This window comes from Chanodichthys erythropterus, chromosome 11 (genome assembly GCF_024489055.1).
Source record: "Chanodichthys erythropterus isolate Z2021 chromosome 11, ASM2448905v1, whole genome shotgun sequence".
NCBI classification, from domain to species: domain Eukaryota; kingdom Metazoa; phylum Chordata; class Actinopteri; order Cypriniformes; family Xenocyprididae; genus Chanodichthys; species Chanodichthys erythropterus.
In genome coordinates this window covers 14,312,042-14,329,242 of record NC_090231.1, presented here as the reverse complement: position 1 = coordinate 14,329,242, position 17,201 = coordinate 14,312,042, and the positions used below count along the sequence as shown (strand labels likewise).

The 17,201-nt window shown below is 36.8% G+C and overlaps 2 protein-coding genes across 3 annotated transcripts in view; both read right to left on the bottom strand.

Moving 5' to 3' along the window:
* Positions 1–146: 146 nt before the first annotated feature.
* cldn7a (claudin 7a) lies at positions 147–6,041 on the bottom strand. The gene is made up of 4 exons (XM_067401803.1): positions 5,530–6,041; positions 2,560–2,724; positions 2,277–2,361; positions 147–1,055 (listed from the first exon to the last, which is right to left on the bottom strand). The coding sequence occupies exons 1-4, from the start codon at positions 5,750–5,752 to the stop codon at positions 890–892; spliced, it is 639 nt and encodes a 212-aa protein (XP_067257904.1). The 5' UTR covers positions 5,753–6,041; the 3' UTR covers positions 147–889.
* A 5,565-nt stretch (positions 6,042–11,606) lies between these two features.
* LOC137031130 (acetylcholine receptor subunit beta-like) overlaps positions 11,607–17,201 on the bottom strand; it is a 52,156-nt gene continuing 46,561 nt past the window's right edge. For both annotated transcript variants that reach the window (XM_067401801.1, XM_067401800.1), the window contains exons 10-11: positions 13,886–14,027; positions 11,607–13,652 (exon numbers count right to left, since the gene is read on the bottom strand). In XM_067401801.1, the coding sequence (XP_067257902.1) occupies positions 13,512–13,652; positions 13,886–14,027 (283 nt within the window). In that variant the 3' untranslated portion in view covers positions 11,607–13,511. The remainder of the gene's footprint in view (positions 13,653–13,885; positions 14,028–17,201) is intronic.

Here is a 17,201-nt window from a genome sequence, read left to right as displayed (position 1 = left end):
TTTAAATTTCAGGACATTGCAGGCTGGCATGATCTTTTCTATTAGATTGAAATAGTTTATTTCCAGGTTTATGTTATATTTAAAAATCCCAGATTTCAATATAGATTTGTGTGTAATGCAGATTCACATTGGGAATGTCAGTGTCCTTTTCAACCAAGCACACTTTATTGAAAATAAGCATGTAAAACAAATACATAAATGATATCTAACACTGACATTATTAAGTAAAAGATATTCAGAAGGACTCATGGATGGTAAAACACAAGCAATGAGTTAATGTGTTAAGCAAATAGGGTACATCTTGAACATTTTTATTTTTTTTCTCTATGTAAAATATTGCAATTACATGAAATTACATATGAGTGACTTAAATGAGTATTAAACATGTTAGCATTTCAGCTGCTGTTAGGATAAATACTGGAAAAAACAAAAGCAAATCTTAAAAATCTTCCTCCATTTTGGGCGACACCTGCTCACTGTGTTGGTTGTAGTGCTCCCTAGTGGACATGTTGGAAACACCAACATATTTGAGCCACTAAGTTTCTCTTTTTTTCGCATAGAGAAAACAACCTAGTTGTTTACTTCATTGAAACACCGAGGTCTTCAAAGCAGGTTGTGAGTATTTTTACTGGCACTAGATTTCTACAATCCTCCATGTCAAAAACTCCCAGAGCTTGTGAATGTATTATCTATTTTGTTTTTACTTTAACTTTAGGACAACTGGTTGCCCTTTTTATTATGGGACATTAGACAGTCAGAAAACTGCTTTCTTTTCCTCAGTTTCAGCAGTTTAACCTCATTTCCTTCAAGTTCATTATTCTGTTGAAGAAATTCTTCACCTTATGAAGTTGCTGCAGTGCAGTGTCTGTCCAGTGAGAGGCAGTCTTGGTCACACATACTCTTTGTTGCTGCTGCTGGCAGAGCGTGCAGAGTTACTTTTAGGATATTTTGACACTTGTTTACTTCGAGTGCAGGAGGCAGCCAACATGGCTCCACCGAGAACATCAAGAAATGACCCAGCCCAAGCAATGAAAATAGCTGCTCCAAACTCAAACCTAATGTTAAAGAATAAAGAGAAAAGGGAGACATTATGACAATGATAAATTATTTGAATGTGGTAAACTGATCTAGATTATTGTACATGAATTTGAAGTAGAGCTGCACGATTCTGGATGAACAGAATCACTTTTTCTTTTTTTGATTAAAATAGTGATCTCAATTCTGAACAGATGACGAATAAAAACAACATGTAATATATGCTAGAGGTTATGACAAAATGTTAAGTGCTGCAGTTTAATTATAAAAATATTTAATTAATTAGATTTTTTTTTTTTTAAGAAATTTGAATGAATGATTCAATGACTCATAAATACTTCACTTGTTTCATTACTGGATGAATCAGCATTTCTGAACAAATCTCTTGAATGAATGGTTAAATTACAAAAACATTTTTTAACAGTTACCTGTTGCCACCTACTGGTGTAATGATGACTGATCTAGTAATTTTTAAAAGATGATTTACTACACATATATATATATAATGTAGTAAATCATCTTTTAAAAATTACTAGATCAGTCATCATACTTTGTTGCAGCAACAGAGTATGTGTGTATATATATATATATATATATATATATATATATACACACACACACACACACACATTATTCATCCGAATTGTGTAGATTTTTAGAACACATTAACCTTTAGACCGATTTTCACATTTGTCTGAACAAAAACGAGTTCACGCTTTGACAGGTGAGTAGGTGGCGCTTATGGAACAGCAGAAAAATAGTGGTTTCCCAGGTTACCCATGTGAACAAAGTATCATTGAGCTTAAAACTATACTTTTTTAGGCATTGTACTGAGGAATAAATAACAAGACTACAAGGACAACAGAGAAAGACAACAGAACTAGACAACAGTAAGGACAACAGAGACAAACAGAGAACATACACATCAACATGTACTAATTTATCTGAACAAGTACAAAGCACAAGCAGTTGACTCATTTTTTTTGCATATTTACTATGCAATTGCATTCTAGGGTGTTTCTTATCCCTGTTCCTGGATTCTCCCCAACACTGCAGATTTTGGATGTTTCCAAAATTGAAATACATCTAATTCATCTAATCAACACTAGCAGAAGAGCTCCAAGAACTGGGTGTGTCAGAGAAGAGAGACATCCAAAATGTGTCTTTTTGGGTGACATCCAGGAACAGAGTTGGGACACTCTGCTCCAGAAATTGTGCAAAGTAAAATTCCTTGTGCTCACTTGGTGTTCACTGGAGTGAAGGGGTTGTAGAAGGCTCGGATCACATTGTGAGCAAACCACGAGCAGGCAACAACTGCGCAGAGGGCTGTAGGAACAAATAACAGAAATTGTTTCAAAGAAAAGCCAGATCTTCAAAGCATTAGCTACCCTGTTTTCTGTGATGTTCACTGACCCCCAGACTGAGCCGAGACTGATGTTATATAAGAGAAGTTCAAAGATGTTTTGCTGTAAACAGTTAGTGTGAACAGTCTGTCTCAGTATTCTCGCTCACATGTACACTCACCTCCCACTAGCAGTATGATGCCTCCTGTCACAGCCGTGCGAGACTTGCGAACTTTATCATCGGCTCCGCAAGTGGTGCATTTCATGCCCATGCAGGCTACACCAAGACCGGCAATGGACACAATAATACCCACTATCATCAAAGCGCGGGTCGCTTGAAGATCACCTGGAGGAGACAGGTAGAGAAGGACAGAATATCAAACATACTATACTACTGTGAGTTTATACACTATAACCGGATGTTGAGATTAAATGTCAGTCATGCAAATGTCAGGAAATACCTGTCAAATAAATCAGTTCAATATTGTAAATAATAATGATAATAATAAAAACGTAATATTATAGGTTATAGGTATTATTATTATTATTTATAATATTAAATACATAACAAAAATTCAATTAAACTGTACACAAATTGTAAGATTCTACTCCAAAACTGGATGCTGAGATCTTCACAACAAAGGAAATAGCTGTTAAATAAACCAGTTTAATATTATAAATAATAAAAATAATGACAATAATAACTGTAATACATTTTATTTTATGATTACTTAGTAAACATTATAAATAACAATACTAATGACAATAATAAAAATGTAATATTATACATTAATTATATTCAAAAAAATAATATTAAATTATTATTATTATTATTATGATTATGATTATTATTAATATCAAATATAACAAAAAATGGCCAAACCATCAGGAAATAGCTGTTAAATAATATTTAATATATTAATATTTCATATTATAATAACAATAATAATGAAAATTAACAAAACTTTTTCTTCAGTAAATTATTACTTGTTAATATAATAATAATAATGACAATAATAACTTAATATTATACAACACATTATAAATATACTTCATATTAAATTATTATTTATAATATTAAATATAACAAAAATGGCCACACCACTAGAAAATATCTGTTAAATAAATCAATGTAATATTATAAATAATAATAATGACATTGATAACTTAATATTATACAAAAAATTATAAAAAATACTAATTTAATATATTAAATTATTATTATTTATAATATCAAATATAACAAACCACCAGGAAATAGAATAAAATAAAATAATTTCTATATTTTAATATTATATACAAATATAATTATATATAATTAATATTAGGTTATGATTATTTATAGTATGAAATAATAACTAAATTAAAATTATTGCTATGCACTTGCTAAAGTGTTCAGTCGTTTGTATGAAAGTATGAGCATTGGCAATGATGCTTGCACATCCAATATCTAATTATCCACTGTCCATATATGGTTAAAAAGGATGCCAATGAAAAATGCCAGTATAAAATCTATCACTTATGCAATGCAGCTGAAGGAGTGAGCAAGAAGCCATTCCAACAAGAACCAGTCTGTGCCAGTGCATTCCTGTACACATGCACAAAAAACCCACCAAGCGAAGAGGGGAGAAAAGAAAGTGTGAGGGGCAGGGGTGCAAACTGTAGTGAAGTGGAAGAATTATTCCTCTCCTTTAGTCATTAAAACACAATAAGGCATCTCTTGCCAGGCACAGAAAACAGTCAGCTGTGGAATTTAGAGGGTCACCCTTAATCCTCCTGTTTTCTCTCTAGTTTTTTGCCTTTTGCTCCTCCCTCCATCCTAATTCAACCTGCTGTCAGGTGCAGTTCCAGCTGGTTTCAACTGGAAGTGTCCCGCAGTTTTCTCAGAAATGACCCCTGAGGTTCTGCACAGAGCCCCTCAGTAAATCCATCAATTCAAGGAGTGAACCGCAAGAGCTAAATCACATTTTTGGACAGTCTGTGTTAATCTGTAGAGTGTTTCTGCAAACTGGGACGTGAGGTTGTGGTTTCCCCTCCCAGTCCTTGGGGAATCCATGCAGCGAATGGAGAATGTTTCTGTAACAGCCCTAAACTGAATGAATAAACTCATAATTCATTACTGGTAGTTGGGTGTGTTAATAAAAACACTTTGGCGGCTATAGGAACAATGGGTTACGTTCTTCCAGGAGAAGCACAGGCTGTTTTCACCATGGCTACCTGTCCTGCCTGGTTACATTACAGGCATACAGTAGATTCAAACTCCCACTGACGAGGCCAGCATCCATTAATCAAGCACTGGCTGGGAATGGCACCAGTGTTTATTTGAGTGTGTGTGTGAAGAGTTGGAAACTATGGCTTGATATGCCAAAGAATTCCAATAAACACCTACAGTATAGATTTACACTATAGGGCAGAGGCCCCTTGATCTGTTAGGAAATCAATATATGTTTTGACCACTGAAAATTTCTACACTTAAATTGATGTTTATTAATTTCCAATCACCTGGCTGATTTACACTTGGATCCTCAGCTGATTGTAAGTAACATACAAAACAGATTAAAAATATACTAAATATAGGGAACATTAATACAGTAATAATTAAGGGAAAATTAATGTGTGCGTATAAAAGTCATGGAAACATTACTTTTGCTTGTCAAAATAATGTAAGCAGTTTCAATTTTTTTATGTTATACGATACGAGATTCAACTTGATTTTTAAAAGTTAGTTTAATATAGTTTAAATACAAATGATTTGTACAGACAAATTGAGTAGCCTAAACTTTAAAAATTTGATCTGTGTTTTAACTATACTTGTGAGGACCAAATGTCCTCACTTATATTGTGAAATACTTTCACAACCCACTAGTGAGGACATCTGACTGGTCCTCACTAGTTATAAAGGCTTACAAATCAGCCAAAATATGTTTTTATTGAAATCTATAGTGTTATTTAAGTCTATAGTGCACGTTTCTGTGATGGGTTAGGTGATATATCATTTACCTGATATAAAATCAATGGAAGTCTATGCAATGTCCTCACTAAGACAAACAAACGTGTGTGTGACATGCGACAGACAGCCAGATAAACAGAGAGACGGGTGGACGGACAAACAGACAGATGTAAAATTGTAGGATAACGTGGTTTAACTCACTGTCTAAGTGTAGAATGGAGTCGTAGATTTTGCACTGAAGCTGTCCGGTGCTCTGAAACGCACAGGACATCCACAGTCCCTGGTAAGTAGCCACTGCCGTGATAATACTGTCCCCCACGTACGCGGACATCTTCCACTGCGGGAGGATGGTGCCCACGATCAGTCCAATGATGCCGACCAGAGAGAGACCAAATCCAAGCAACTGAACACCCGAGTTTGCCATTTTTTTCTACTTAATGGCAAGCTGACTTGGCAATAAACTTGACTGACTCGGTGACCGTTGCCGCACCTGTTACTCTCTGAAGAACCTTAACTCAAACTAATGAATTTGAGAAAATGCAGGCTGCTCAACTCTCCAAGACAAAAACTAGCAGTCAGTCAGTCACTCATTCAGCTAGCGGTGTTTGTATATACCTCGACACAGATGTCAACTACAGTCGAAGTGTTGCGTACAATGCAGTTGCCGAAGTGTATAGTCTCGAGGGATGAGCCTAATGAGGGGGTAACGGCTGGCTGGCGCGCGATGCCCGGTGTGCCATGCCTGTGGTGTCGTGACGTCACACCACATAGAATCACTCGCATCATCTTCACTTAAGTTTTAAAACGTTGTTACACAAAAATTTGGGCTAGCAAACTAGATGAAGTGCCTTTAATATGAAAGCCTGCTGAAATATGAAATATGAAAACAACAAAATCACTGTTTTCTGCAGAACTGTTATAGGCTATATGAAATGAACTAATTTATTAAAGGCGCAATGTGTTAATTTTTAGGAGGATCCTTGACAGAAATGCAATATAATATAGACCAGGTACAGTTGGTACAGGGGTACCTTTTAAACACCTTAAATAACTGGCGTGCGCATCAAGACTGATCTGTGATATTTGCTTCGCACATGCGTATTAGCGCCTCTTCGATCGTGGGAAATTTAAGTACATGAGCTTCTCCAGACAAAAGATATCGGCGAAAGTATTTATTTTTTATTTTATTTTTTTTTTAAGGTAAGTTTTTCACTTCGCACGTCCCTTCCACATTGAATAGCTTCTCATCCTTACATGACTGTTAAAGTTAACTTACATTTTCGTAAACCTTAATCTGTGCTCTAAAAACTGACATAGTCTATTGCAAGACTTTGGGTCATGCAAAAGATCATCGTAAAATCTAGAGAAATGTTCGAGGTGGTCAGCGGGGTGCAGTTGAGACACAATGCATCAAATGTACCCGCACTAAAATCCTGTTGCGTCACATGGAATTTAGTTGCAGATGTAAAATCACAAGTTAATAGATTTGCAGTTGTTCAGTGTTTTTTAATGTTACTCAGCTTTTCAACTGTTACTATTAAAATGATTATCTGAAATTAAATAGGCTGTTTGCCATTACTTTACAATGTTTTACAAATGATCTACTTTTAACTAAACAAATAATCAAATAAAATACTGAATGGAAATAAAAACTGTTGAATTCTCATTTTTAAAGGTATTTTACATTTGCAATGAATCGGTTAGGCAGCTTTCCAGCATTATGGATGGGTGTCTCAACTGTACCCGACCCTGACTGGGTGCTGGAACAAAAAAGCTTCTTGTGTTTATGAGATAATTGTGGCAAATATGACCTACTTATGGATGTTAATAATTATTAATATTTTAGTAGACAAGTAAAGGAAATGTCATATGAAAAATCACTTCTTTTCAGTCCCAATTTTGGTGTGGTAATGGAAAAAGCAAAAAGTGTACCAACTGTACACTGTTTTCAGTGGTGTATAAGACCTTACATATTATGTTTTATTACCTTAGAATGAGCCATTTCTATCACATACACCGTGGGTCCCAGTAAAGACGGGATACAGCTACGGCCACTGGACATTTTAATATTTATTTATTTTATTTAATAACTGTATTTGCAGTATTGTAAGGGTAGGTTTAGGGTTGGGGGTAGGTGTAGTCCTTAATAAAATACAATCTGATAAGTAGCAAATTGATTTACTGTTATTTTATTATGAAATTTTGCCTCTCTTCCGGCCGTTGCTGTATTCCTTCTAGACACAACCGTGGGTCCCCTTACATGTTAAGTCGCCATTTTGCGCCGGCATGTTTCTACAGTAGCCAAACTGTAAAGCTGCTTTGAAATAATCTGTATTGTAGGCTATAAAGCGCTATACAAAAAGCTAAAATTGTGAGAAACTGCATCAAAATCGCGAAATTATGACAATTGTGATTCATCAAAGGTTTTTTTTTTTTCTTATATGGTGGAAAAGGGCTTAAAATAACACCAATTTTATAATAGTAATTTTAAGATATTTTAGGTCGAATAAACATTAATAGCCTTAAATAAGCCTGCATTGATAAATTCCAGATACCTTTCATTGTGATTTTTTTAAACTTATTGTTGCCTAAAAAGCTTCACATGTAGGCTTAATATTTAAAACAGTTGCTATTGCCTAATCAGTCTCTGAACCCCCAACTTAGATCTTTTGTCCCTTTCATGAGGCACGTTTGACACGTCTGACCACTCCATCAGGTGACCTCTGCACTTCCAGTGAAAGGGGAAAACAAGGCCTGGAACGCTGTCAACTATTGTCTGCAGTGCAGAGTTGTCGCCAATGTTACAATTATCTCACCAAGGTAAAGAAGAAATATCTATAACCTGAGAGAAAACAGGGAAGAAGCAATAATGCTATTGAGGAAATGGTTTTCACTACAGAAAATGTCTGTGTGACACCCTGACACCATAGATATGGAGTTTTTGATGGTTGTGTGAAGGTTTTTAAAAGTAACTATAAGATTTGAGATAGAGTTTTGTTATCATAATTCTCAGAGCAGATTATGTGTAGGAGAGGGGGAACAACAGTTGGAAGATAGGAGGCTCTTGTTTGCTTCAGTAACATCTTGAAATTAGCACACACTACCCCAGTCACCCATGGAAACGTGATTTATCTGTCACCCTATTGGCCAGTTCTTGAGCACTACGCCCAGTAGCCTTGACACACACATGTTTTTTCGAAGCTTGTGTCCCCACCTAGTTCCAGCAAACAGACAACATTCAGTAAAGGGGGGAACAGACAGTGCTAAATCAGCCCGAAGAAGAACAGAAACCCCCTTCATAGCTTCTCTTCTGGCTGGCTCCAGGGCTTTTTTTTTTTTTTTTTTGAAGATCACAGTGAAAAAAACAGTGATTAAACTGGTGTAAGCTTCCTTAGAAGCCCACTGAACCGTTAGCAATAAAACACACAGGCTTCTGGTTTCCCCTCAAAAGCAGTGACTCGGCTAACAAGCTTTTCTTATTTCATTATTATTTTCTTACCTCTTTTCTTTTACTTCTTATGCAACTAGGTGTCTTCACAGAAATGTAGGTACATGCCAAACTGATGTAATCTAGGAATTGAATGGATTTTTTTTAAACTGATAATATAAATGCAACTGAAAATAACGAACAATTTACACAAAGGCTGATTAACCCTTGATGCATGGATTATTAAATCATGTTTATTTTCGCTTCAAAACAAGTATAATGTTCATTTTGAATGTTTTTGAAATAAATCTCTTAACCAAGGCTACATCTATTTGATCAAAAATACAGTAAAACTGTGAAATATTATTAAAATGTAAAATATGTTTTCTATTGTAATATACATAATTTAAAATATAATTTATTCCTAGCATTGTTTGGGAAGCAGACACACTCTTGTCAGTTTAAATTCCAGACTAAAAACACATCTCTTTAACCTGGCATACACATAACACATTATAGATTTCTTTTTTTAAATCAGTTTAAATCATGTATTCTGACTTATTTACACTGTTAAAGAGTTGGATTCTCATGCTAAACGTAGCCAAAGTTTCAAAACACGAGTTGGACGTATAACAGAGATTTCCTGTGCCAAAAATACTCTTCTAAATCCCCATAAACATCTGACTCTGTTTTTCGAGTATGTGCTTGTGTGACGCCATTATGGTCGGAACTCCTTGTAAGAGCACTTCACACGTCGACCAGAGCGAGAGAGCAAGAGCACGCCCATCAACGCTTGTTCTGCGGCTTTCACACAGGACGCAGAATGCGCTGCGCTCGCCGCTGGGTCCAGCGCAGCCCTTCAGAAGCCATTTGTGCTACGCTGGCTAGATCAAAGTAGGCGGAGTTTTCAAAACTTTTAGTGGTAGTTCTAGCCATTTGATTTTTGTTCCACCTTTCGGTCAGCAGCAAAATACGTATATGTCCCATGCTAAGAAGTGAGCGTTAGGACTAGCCCTGCTAGTAAGAAGAAGAAACAGAACAGCAAGGAAGAAGAAGCTGTGGGTTCATGAAACTCTCAGGTCCAGAGAACAATTTAGAAAATTCATGTTTGCGAAGGAGCTCCGTTTCTATTGGCTGCGTGGGTAATCGTCACAGAGTTGAACTATTTTGAACTTTGACTGCATGTGCGCTTTGGTGTGGTGCAATCCATTGAAATAAATGGGTTTTATAGCGCAGCGCATTCTGCGTCCTGTGTGAAAGGGCCATTCGGCTTTACTGAACTCATCGGCAGCATTGCGCAGGCCACAGGACTTTACAAAGTCACCAAACAAGTCTGTTTTTGGTTGTCAGGGCAAGACAAACCTGTTCAGCTTCCCAAAGAACCCAGCATTAAGGGAACAGTGGATGGAGTTTGTTTTTCCGTTTTTCCGGGGCAGCAACGGAGTTGCGCAAGTGTCTTTGTTTGTTCCCTGCATTTCGGCGATGATTGTTTTATAAACATGGCCCAGTTCGACGCCGGTTTTGCAGATCGTCTAAAGCTGAAAGATGGCGCAGTCCCAGCAATAAAGGTTCGTTGTCATGAGTTGGAACCAAAGACAAAAATATGCTGAAATAAATTATTTAATAGTAAACCTAAGGGCCGCTCACACAGAACTAATTCTAATGCGCTACTTTTCCATTGTTTTTCAATGTAAACACGCACTAGTCTGACGTGCAAATCCGTCCCGCTTGCATCCTCTGCAGTGTCTCGCACATGACATGGCTTTCTAAAAATGCTCCGCTCACACAACATGCCTCCTGGCGCTCGGCTGGTTTCGAAAAGACTTGGTACAGCGTATGTATATTTTATAAATATGATAAAACGGAACCAGGAACACTTACCATAATATCTGATGTACTTGTTACATCATAAGAAGAATGGCATCTACGCTAATATTAGTCTCTCTGTTAATCCCGAGGTTACCGCAGTCAACCGGATCTGGGCCGTATCCAGATCAGATGGAGGACCTGCACCTAGATACGACCACAACGCAGCCCTGAATTGTCTACTAGACAATCCTCTGTGAAGGCCTCATCGACACAACAGCCATCGGCACAGATCCTCAGCAAAACCTGTCTCCATACCGGCATGACGAACACGATCTTCAACCAGATGCAATTGGATTAATTATTTTGAATGCTCCAAGATTGGCTCCGATCCCAATCTGATTTTAACAACGGAACTAAATCAACACTGAACTGACTCAAGCTAAACAATAACACCATTTTCTTCTAGAGCTGCTGTACAGCCCTAACAAACTTTGTTGCATAATTTTCCTGCTTTGAAAATCTGTACTGTAAAAAGCGCTATACAATTTTCAGTGTCATATGATCCTTCAGAAATCATTTAATGTGCTGATTTGCTGCTCAAGAAACATTTCTGATTATTATCAATATTGAAAACAGTCGTGCTGCTTCGTGTGATGAATTTTTTAGGATTATTTGATGAATAAGTTCAAAAGAACAGCATTTATTTGAAATAGTATTTTAAATAATTTGTCACTTTTGATCAATTTTAATGCATCCTTGCTAAAAAGTATTAAAGCTGCAGTCCGTAACTTTTTTTGGCTAAAAATTATTCAAAATAAATTTTTTAACAAGTACATAACCAGCCAGTGTTCAAAACTTAGCTTGATTCACAACGGTAAGCTTGTAATAATGTTTTATAATAAGAGCGACATGGTGGATTTCTGCAGGAATACATCATGTCCGTAAACAGAAAAAAAGGAGTCCAGGCTAATCGGTTTTATCACGTGAGGATGCTGCTGATAGTGGATCATTTATAGCCTTTTCTCACAGCAGCTGAAATAATTAAACGTATCAATTTGAAGGCAGATTGTAATCCAGAAAGGTCCAAGTGACAATCATCAGTGACAACTGGAGATTCACCTGTGGTCAAAAGCAAAAGACTTCGGACTGTTGAGTGGCTACAGAAATTGAAATCTACAGATAACGCTAATATACACATAGTCACATAATGCTGATGTTGTTAACATTAACAATTTGAGAACAATATAACAGTAATAATAATTTGCACGTTTTGGCGTGATCCGAGCTAAGCGATCGTTAGATTTAATCATCATTGGCAGCGCGATTTATTGTAGGCCTAAATCCTTTTTCCTCAGTTGGTCAGAACAAAAGTGGCAGACATGTTACTTGTTCAGATGATATTTTGACGAAGCACAACACACGTACAGACAACTGCTCCGCATATGACTGCAATTGCAGGTTTGAAACAAGAGATGGCGACAAAGAGGAAAAATCACGGACTGCAGCTTTAATTTCTTTTAAAAATTGTACATAATTGTACATAATAAATGTCAGAAATGTCTACAGTGCATCAAGACCAGACACTTGCACCAAGAAAAAAAACGTTAATTTTCACTTTGTTAACTTTAAATTCCATGACTCAGTAAAAGAAATATAATGACTTTAATTTCATGCTACAGTAAATGATCCAGGACTTCATTTGGACTTGCAAAATATTTTATTTGGACTATTAAAATTAGCTAGCAACATACACGTTATGTAATGTTAACCTAATGAAAGCTACTGTAAACCACTGTTTCTATTTTTTTTTTTTTTTATTTGTACTAAACATGATGCTAGAGTTTTAAATCTCACCTTAACTCAGAATTATCCAAGAGTAAGTAGTTCATGTTTTCAGAAATGGAAAACAATGTTATTTAATATATTAAATAAATTTTGTGTGTGTGTGTGTGTGCTGGATGAAAGAAAGAGGTGGGCCAGCCAACTATCAGGTAATGTTGTTTAGAATCAACTGGGCATCAGTTCATTAACTTTACCGTGGCTAGAGAGGCTGTTAACAGATTTCATTTCCTAATGGCTCAATGACAAATCAGAGACAGGACGGATTTAACAAACCACTGCTGGCAGACAGAAAAGAGCTGCACACAATGAGAGAAATATTGTCTTTCAGATTATGCTCAATGCATGTGATATCATTTTTAAGATTTAATTTCAAATGATATGTTTTCAAAATGAACAACAAATAAATGACAAAAAACAAAAACAAAAAAACAATTAAATAAAAAAGGCAGCAATTTACACGCTTTCTCTGTTTTATGAACACGGGATTAATGAAAAAAAAATAGAAAACAGACTATTCAGACTATGCCAAGAATAATAATAAAAAACAAAACAAAACAGATATTCTTAAGGGTATATTAAATATAATGACTTAATACAGTATGTAATAATTGACAAGTAAAGAGCACAAAATTAATGATTATAAGCTAGAATTTGAAAATAAATATATTGAAACATGTATATCATCAACAAAATATAATCATGGAAACATTAATTTAGGAAGGAAGGAAGGAAAAAAGGAAGAAAGAAAGAAAGAAAGAAAGAAAGAAAGAAAGAAAGAAAGAAAGAAAGAAAGAAAGAAAGAAAGAAAAAGAAAAGGACAGGCAGAAGGAAGGACAAAAAGAAGGAAGGAAGGAAGGAAGGAAGGAAGGAAGGAAAGGATGGACAGATGGAAGGAAGGACGAAACAAAGGAAGGAAGGGCTGAAGTAAGAAAGAAAAAAGGAAGGATAGAAAGGAAGGAAGAAAGAAAGAAATGATTCTCTGGTGCCCCCTTGAGTCAGTCCACACAAACTTCAGTCTTGCTGTGTTGTGTGATCAGAAGCTGTGCAGTAGCAGTGTGCTTCTTGTTTTGTGTTCAGGAGTGTGCTTGTTGTTTAAGGGATGTACTCATGGAAAAGGTTGGTCAGGAGTGTAGTTGAAACTGGCATCCAGAAACATGGCCAGTGTGCCCAGAGTAGTAATGATGACAAAGAGCCAAAGGAAGAGACGATCCAAAACCACAGCAATGTACTGCCAGTCATCTGTCATCTACATGCACACACATCAAACACAGAAACAATGGGATATGTTTATCTCACTGACACAGGAGGATGTGTATTGTCAACTTATGAATAATCATGAGGATCAGGGACAGACAAAGAGGAAGAGCCTTAGATAAAGGTTTCTTTGTGTTTCTGTATGTGTGGAAAAAGAGAGACGGAAGGTGAGTGAGAAAATGTGTGGTTTGTTTCTGCATGGAGTGTGAGTGTTCATAGACTCACAGTATCGTCCACATCCTGTTTCTTCAACTGATCAGCCATGTAAGTGATAGCAGCGATTGCAGATTTGAGATTCGGGGGCAGAATCAGACAATAGTTGTCACTGTTTGAAAACCTCTGCAACTTCACAGTGCTCTCATTATGACTAAAAACACAGAAATAAAAGAAGGATTAACCCTAAACAAAGGTTCACAAATGTATTAACAAAACACAAATAGTCATATAGTGTTTCCATATGGATTATTAAAATGTATCACAATTATCAGCAAAAGATGCTTATAAATTGTGTTACATTGCTCACAATTCTTAAAGAAGACCTATTATGCCCTTTTACAAAGTCTTGATTTTGTTTTTGGGCTCTACTAGTTAGGTTTTCATGGTTTATAATGCTCAAAAAACCATTACCGCGAGTGTCAACTCTGCAGATCACTGAATATAGTTGAACATGTAAAAAAGTACAATAGGTCCTCTTTACAATTTATATTGTAACAATTATCACTAAAAAGTGCTTATAATTCCTTAACTTTCACTCAGATTTCAATTTACTCAATGCTGAAAGAAAAAAAGAAATATTGGTGACTAGACGCACTAGATGGTTTCACACAGGACACCTTGGCCTAAAAAGTTTGAGAACCACTGGAACTGCATATAGGTTTAATGTGCTATATGTCCCTGTCTCTCTCTTTTATCCTGAAAAATAAGACCTGTTCCATGGCCCGACTAGTCTGTAAGTGACAGCGACACACTCTAAAAAACCAGGGCAACATATGATGTTTTATTAACAAAATTCGAGAGGAGCAGGTGCAGATAATTAGACTATTCATCACAAGTGGAAAGCATTCAGCTAATCAACCAATGGAGGTATATATACTGCAGACTTACCTCCGTTCGATTGACAGTTTATCAGCATCCCTCCACCACCCCATCTCCTCACTTCTAAATTCTATCTCTCATAACCACATCCGGGGGGAGTACTCTGGGTTCGGGCCAAAATTCCGAGCTCGGAGCCTTCCCCCTGGACAGCACGCCAAATACGTGCAAAATCTAATTATATGTTTATGTGTACTCGTGAATTAGGCCCTATTATTTCCTGGTATTAAGATCCCGAGGTTTTGGTCGATCTGATCCGATCTGTTTACACCTGGTGAGAGAACATTGTGCTTGGCACATTTTTCATCTTCAAACCAAACTTAAGTCTTCAGCCGAAAAAGATTAAGGGCCCTATAATACACCCGCAAGGCACAGCGCAAGTATGTTTGCTAGTTTGCGCCCGGTGCCGTTCGCGTTTTCCCGTTCAGCGCCATGTCCTTAAATTAGTAAATGCATTTGCGCCAGTTAGTGCGCCCATGAGCATGCTGGTCTAAAAAAGAGGTGTGTTCAGGCGCATTGCCGGCGCATTGCTATTTTAAGGAGCTGAAAATAGACTGCGCCATAGACCACGTGCACGTTGACTTTGCTTATTACACACAGGGATGCGCATCACACAAACATGCCAAATATTAAAAACAAAAGGATTACAGTGTAAAAGAATATTATTGTGTAGGCTACATAAATATAAAAATGTAATGATGAATAGTCATTGCGTGTATTAGAATTAGGCTACCTATTTTCAATTGAGCCTATTACTACTATTTGAAAGCCTGCATTTGCAAGCCCGCTTTAACTTCGTGCACGAGCAGATCGGTTTCTTCGCTTGAAAAGCGTTCAGCTTTTCCGCCAACAAATTCCGCCATGTAAATAGCAATCCGCCATGGCGCGAGTGCATCTCGCTCTTAAAGGGAATGGGAGATGACACTCTGATTGGTTTATTGAACGTTACGCCCATTACTCATTAAGAGAATAGTGACAACCCATTTCAAAAATGCGCCCCGGCACACCGACCGTTTTTCCGTCGTTAAAATAGCAAAAGTGGATTTGGACACGCCCTGAGTGCACCTGCGCCGTGCGCTTTACACTTTGCGTTTAGATTGTTAAAATAGGGCCCATAATCCCATCTGGCTAGTGCGCTTCCCATAATGTTTAGGTGTTAGGTCAGAAAGCAAAGAGTAGGCAATCTTTTTTGGCTCTTTGAACATATTCGATCACACGAGTGTCTACACTACAAAATCAATCTGGTCAAATGCGTTTTCAACTACCTCTGGAAGTGGTCGAAAGTGGACAAGCTCAAAACATTTTAGACCCTGTTTACATCTGTTGACCCTGTTTAGCGGCATCCACTTAAACGCTTCTTTTAGTTAGTTCACCCAAAAATGAAATTTCTGCCATTAATTACTCACCTTGATGTCTTTCCACACCCGTAAGACCTTCGTTCATCTTCAGAACACAAATTAAGATATTTTTAATGAAATATGAGAGGTTTTTTATAGAAAGCAATGTAATTACAGTCATTCAAGGTCCAGAGAGGTAGTAAAGACATTGTTAAAATAGTCAACGTGACGACAGTAGTTCAACCTGTGCACAAAAACAAAACAAAAATAATTACTTTATTTAACAATATCTTCTCTTCAGTGTCATTCTCCTACATTGTTTACGTTCAGCGCTTCCAGGTTTTACTTCCGAACACCAGCTCAGTATTGGCCGAAGATGTTCATGTGAGCAGCACGATGCATGCGTGTGATGCTGATGCAGGAGCCAGTCAATAATGAGCCGGCGTTCTGACATAGAACCTGGAAGTGCTGAACGTAAACAGCGTAGGAGAATGATAGGGGAGAGACAAATTTGTTGAATCAAGTTGTTATTTTTGTTCATTAAGGTTGAACCACTGTAGTCTGCTTTAACAATGTCTTCACTACTTTTCTGGACCTTGAATGTGGTAATTACGTTGCTGTCTGTGGGAGATAAAAAACCTTTCGGATTTCTTCAAAAATATCTTAATTTGTGTTCCGAAGATGAACGAAGGAACGACATGAGGGTGAGTAATTAATGACAGAAATTCCATTTTTAGGTGAACCAGTTGTAAACAGAGCCTTAGAGAGCAGTTCTCATTTAGAATGATTTACTGCAGCTGTTGAATTGTTACATTTTCAGAACAGGAATGACATTCAAAACTTGCCATCATACTTCTATGAAAAAATCACCTGATCACTGTGCGCTTGTTGCAGAGAAGCTTGCTGTTACTTTAAGGTATTATCTGCAGTATAAACCACGCAGGACACCAAATGTAATATTTAATGGTAATAAATTACTAAGTATGAGAAATAGTAATTAGTATGTGTCACTAATAATTTATAGCATTATGCAGTAATGTAGTTCTGCATATGGCGTGTTGTACAGTAGCATGAATGCATTGTAGAGGTCAGTATTTTGTTGCTCTGTGCTA